At 28.4% G+C, this 5,655-nt stretch overlaps 1 protein-coding gene across 1 annotated transcript; it reads left to right on the top strand.

Moving 5' to 3' along the window:
* Positions 1–3,254: 3,254 nt before the first annotated feature.
* LOC119685188 (uncharacterized protein DDB_G0271670-like) lies at positions 3,255–5,376 on the top strand. The gene is made up of 2 exons (XM_038099416.1): positions 3,255–3,293; positions 4,204–5,376. The coding sequence occupies exons 1-2, from the start codon at positions 3,255–3,257 to the stop codon at positions 5,374–5,376; spliced, it is 1,212 nt and encodes a 403-aa protein (XP_037955344.1).
* Positions 5,377–5,655: the final 279 nt, after the last annotated feature.

Raw genomic sequence — 5,655 nt, 5'->3', positions numbered from 1 at the left:
AAGATAGTAGGTTCCAAAAACGGTTGGGTCTACATCCCGGCACCACTTGTCAGTTTCAATAACCAAGTACTGTTCACCACCCCCCGTGTAATTCACCAGGGATTACACAAGCAGCCACCCACAGTCTACAACAACAACATTCAAGATAGTACATATACTCTTTAAATGGAGTAATAAATATTACCTCGTAATGTGTATATTGCGTTTTAATAATTTATATTGAATATAAATACATTGCAATAATAATAATAAATACAATGTAAATACACCAAGGAAATAATAATAAATAATATATAAACATAAACAATGTAAATAATTACTTAGTATGAAAGGCACTAAAAAGAGATTAATATATATATATAGAAATAAACAAAAATCTCTACTTACATCAGCTTCTTTACATGATGACCCCAAGCTTTGCATTGTGCCAGTAAATCCTTTCGAACATAAAATAATTCACCGACGACATTCAAGCTTTCGAAATTAAAATTATTTAATATCTGAAATTGTATATTAATTAGATGGATAGTTTGCTAAGCTCAGTATTAATATACAAAATTAGTGTACTTTGAAGATACACGATAAATGATATAGCTGATATCAATGTGCAATTTTTTTTTGGCAAAAATTTACAACATTTCGTAGTTCAATTAGTTTTATAAAATTTGTTGCAGATTTTTTTTCTAAATATCCTCGTTGAATAACCAATTTAAATAAAATTGCATTGCGCTTTTCTAGACGCTGACTTAATGCTTCGAATTATTTTTTAATTCTTTGAGGCGGTGGTGTAAATGTGGGAAATACATATCGCTGATAAACATTAATGCTTGTGGTCATAATCCAACTTATACATATATTTAATAAAATTTTTACATTTTTAATTGCAAACAGTGTAGCAGGTGATTTTATTGTCCTTGAAGCGTTTACTACGCTTAGTTGTAGCAATATCGGTTGAAGACTTAAATATTGTTGATGCTTTATTTAAGTTTCAGTTGATGTTTACTTTGTCTGGAAAAGTTGGGGGAGCTTCACAACTAATTATGTTTTGATAAACAAAATTTTAATTTTGCGTTATTTTCCTTGGTCTCGTAAGTTATCCAATTGTATTTATATATTATTCCAATGTATTTATATTCAATATAAATTATTGTATTAAAAAACGAATGATACACATTACGCAGGTAATATTATAACTCCATTTTTAAGAGATATGTAACTATCTTGATGTTGATTGTTGTAACTGTGGGGTGGCTGCATTGTGTAATCCCTGGTGGAATTTACACGGGGAGTGGATGAACCGTTACTTGAGTTATTGAAAACTGACAAGTGGTGCCGGGAGTAGGACCCAACCGTTCTTTTGGAACCTACTATGTCTCTTAATGTGTATGTGAACAACACTTTAAAAAAATGTTTTTAGATATATAAAAACTTCTGTTTTTAAAAATAAATTACGCCATATGGAACTAAATTAAAATGTAAAAGAATATATTATTTTAATATCTTTAAATTGTTTATATAAGTCTTATTCAGCTATATTAATAAATATAAAATTTTACTTAACTTAAACAAATTTATCCCAACAAACAAATTTATTCACTATTTGCTACGTTTTGTATTTCAGTTATATTGTTATGAACATCATAATTTAACGCACATATAAAAGTTCAGTATCAAATTAAATTATCGGGAAAGATTTTAAATACGTTTTACATGACATTAATCAATCTAATTCCATCTTATTTGTAGACTCATATCTGTTTGCTACATGTTAGTATAACAAATATATAAATTGTTGTTATTCTTACATACATAGTAGGGTTATCTGAAATGCTTTCTATTTATAGATATATATATATATATATATAAAAATTTTCCTTGGCTTAGTTAAAAAAGTTAATCTATAAAACGTGTTACAAATATTCAATCGACATAGTAAAACTTTTTAATTATATTATATTGTAATACAGTTTATTGCATAAGATTCTATATCTAAGGTAATACTTTTTTAAAATTGTATCAAAATCCTTAAAAATAGAATTAAATAGGGTACCAGCTCCTAACGGAGCGAAGCACTGCGACTATAGTTGATCTTTTGTGCTGCATGAAAATCCTTTCTTAATGGTACTTAATTCAATTCAGTAGTTAACTTTAATATGGTGTCAATAAATTTCAATTAATATTTTAAGAAGACTCAATCAATTACTGAAATGATTGTAACCATGCCTTAACAAAATTTAATTATTCAGTACTTACTCATAAACACTAAGCAATTATTATTTACTTGGGCCGGGTATAACGATAAATGTTTTAGATCTAATGATAAAGAGATTTTAGTTTTAATAGGTTTAATTAATAATATGTATTTTTTATTATGAAAGTGCCTCTAATAAATATCGATTAATGTTATACTACGTTTTTTTTTATTTTTTTTATTATAATAATCCTTTTATTACAATCTCCAGTCACCCAATCTAACCTTTTTTTATATTTATATTTTTTAAATTTACGATAAAAGTGCATTTAATGCAAACAATGGCTCCCAGGCAATCAACAAACAAACCAGCGAATCTTCATACATTCACATAAAAGTCTTTTTTGAGCATATTAACGCAGGTGCTTTTTTTTGCTGACCGTTACGTAGAAATTGCGCCATACTGGGAAGTCAAACTGATATGCATCTTGAACTTATCTGAAACTCTGTCTTTCAATCATTATATTGGTTGATGTGCTTTGTATGACTGTGCACTCTTTTTCAATTGCCGAGTCGCTCTAATAAAAAAATTTGCTAGTCCAAAGCTTCATAGCAATTTAAAAAACTTTTTAATGGTAGGCATTAGCCTTAACACCAGGGTCCAAAAACATAAATCATTACATCCAGACATTGTCAAATGGTTAACCGAGGTTATATTAAGTAAGAAAATATGATCGACCTTTACAGAGCGATCACTCAAATCTACCTTAACGAAGATAGTTGACTTCTTGTAGCCGTTCAAATGTTTAAATTTCATATATAGATATATTAAGTAAAATAAAGTTTTTGTAGACGAACTACTATAGGGAAATTCGGTAATTGGCCGCATTCGTACAAAGGTTCGCTTCATAGGGTCCAATTTTTTTTTTTCAACCTATTGTAAAGTTTCAATATGTGTAAGTAGGCAGTCATTCATAGTGTACGGTGCAGATTTCATTCAATTTGAAGCCTTTATCTCCGAACCACATTTGTCACAAATGCAGTTTTTTCGTCCACCCACATAATGTTTCGTTATAACGTGGCATGTGTCGAGACATCAAAGGTTTATTCACATTACATGAAAAGATAACTCTACAAATACTATTCGAGGACTTAATTTTTTCTAAGTCAAGACTTTCTTAGTCAAGTCCATTTGTTTTAAACAGCCAAGGCAATTACGAATTACAATTACAACGAATTAAAAAGATCTATTCCTGGCAGTGTGTATATCATATGCAAATATATAAACGCAGTTTTGTATAACATATGGTTTGAAATAAATCTGAAAATTTTTTTGTAGTTTCCCGAAAACAGTTGACTATATTTAATGTTATTATTTATTATTATTAATCAATGAGCATTAAAAATGTAATTTGAGTCAATTCAGTTTTGTTGTTACAGACATATACAGTGATAGTTTCGCGATACAGGTCATTACAACAAAATCTTATAAACTTATTTGAAATTTTCTTACCGAGAAATAAGTTTAAACAAATTTAAAGAGAAATAGTTGAAAAACAGCTGACATACCAAAGCTATTGATACAACTTGATTTATGGTCGATGATTAATTTTTAAAAGTGTTATATCCTAATATTTAGTTACAATCTTAGAAATCGTAAATAATATTTAAAAAAATACCAAAATACTAAATATTAGAACTACACATTTTAATGGTAAACTTATCGAAAATTTTTAAAATAATTATGGTATGGTATACCAATTGTCATATTTCTCTGTATCCTACCTAGTTGTACCATTGTTGGGATTCCTAAGCACTGTAAAGTATAAACCCTAGAAACATTATTGGAATTATCTAAGCTATTATATAGAAATAAACTACTTTCAAATCAATTTCAAAGCTTGTTTATAGCTTTTTTTTCTTTATAGAAATAAAAATAAATTTTCATGTATATACAGTAAAATATATAAATATTTATATACATAAACTATATTATATAATTTAATTTGCAGTTCATAATAAATGACAAGCTGAAAAAACTAAAAAGTTCCAACTCTGTCGTCAATACCAACTCCAATTCAAATGCAATCAATTCAGTTTCGGCGGGGTATAATACAAGCAGTACAAGCGTTCTTAAACAACAACAACATCAGCAGCAACATCAACAACAAATATTATACCATCACCCGCAATATCATCATCTACAAACTGCTCTACAAGCAACTACTAAAATTCAGCAGTTGTCACCAACGCAATCTTTATCTCCTGGTGTATCTAACATTAACCTTAATTATACTGGTAAAATTACGCAATTGGACTCAAGACTGTTGCAAAATAGTTCCAAAATATCAAATCAACAAACATATATATATGACGATGGCATTAAATTATCAACAGATTCAACAGCAGGAACAGCAGCAGCAGGACAAGAACTATGCGTCGGGAGTAATGATATTACCTCATCGCTTTTATCCCGCTCCACCTCCTCAGCAAATCCTTCAAATCGTATTTCGATAACATCGCCTGCTACAAATAGTAGTAAGATACAAGTAGTATCTGAACATAAATTATTGAAATCAACCGGAGTAAATTCATCCAACATGTCAACGTCAACGTCAACAAGTACACCTGGAAATTTATCAAATATTGCTGTCGCTGCTACATCTCCCTTATTATTATACACTTCGCAACAAATGAATATAAACAATAATAGCAATAATAATAATAATAGTAGTAGTAGCGGTAGTAGTACTGCAAGTAGTAGTTATAATAGCAAAAAGGCTGAAAAACGTCCTTCTTCCTCCTCATCACACTCATCTGCAATAAGTAATAGTCATCATTCGCATTTAATGCCAGCGGGTATGTCATCTCCAACTGTATCACCTAGTAAACGTTTAAAAAAGGAATCAAGCTCCAGTCGTAAAAGCAGTTCCCCCTCAAATTATTCTCGTAGTAGTAGTTCAGTTTCATCATCAAGCTCATCTAGTACATCAGCAAAACGTGAAAGTTCTTCTGCATCAACAAGTAGCGCTGTACCTACTTCTTCTTCTTCTTCAAATTCGGCAACGTCCTCTACAAAATTTATAAATATACATGAAAAAATCAAAGAATTATATACGGATATGCTCTCAAACGACATAAATTCGTTTCTGGAAAGTGGGGTAAGTCACTATAGTATACAATAAATTATTAAATGTTTCTTTTTATTAATATTAATTAATTTATTAATATTTGTTGTGTTATTAATATTAAATTATTTTACATAACTGCTTTTATTATTTACAATTTATTTATCCTTATGTTTTTCTATTTACAATATATTTAAAGCATCATTATTCATTATTTTTATATTATTATTATTATTTTTATATTATTATTATTTTTATATTATTATTATTATTTTTATATTATTATTATTTTTATATTATTATTATTTTTATATTATTATTATTTTTATATTATTA

The sequence above is a fragment of the Teleopsis dalmanni genome, chromosome 1, assembly GCF_002237135.1.
Source record: "Teleopsis dalmanni isolate 2A chromosome 1, ASM223713v2, whole genome shotgun sequence".
Classification (NCBI taxonomy): Eukaryota; Metazoa; Arthropoda; class Insecta; order Diptera; family Diopsidae; genus Teleopsis; species Teleopsis dalmanni.
Note: the sequence above shows the minus strand (reverse complement) of the source record. Positions and strands in the feature narration are given on the sequence as shown.

Coding starts and splice junctions, on each gene's coding strand:
- LOC119685188 (XM_038099416.1), top strand. CDS start 3,255: ATGTTTCGTTATAACGTGGCATGTGTCGAGACATCAAAG. Junction 3,294..4,203: donor CATGTGTCGAGACATCAAAG/GTTTATTCACAT, acceptor TTTAATTTGCAG/TTCATAATAAATGACAAGCT.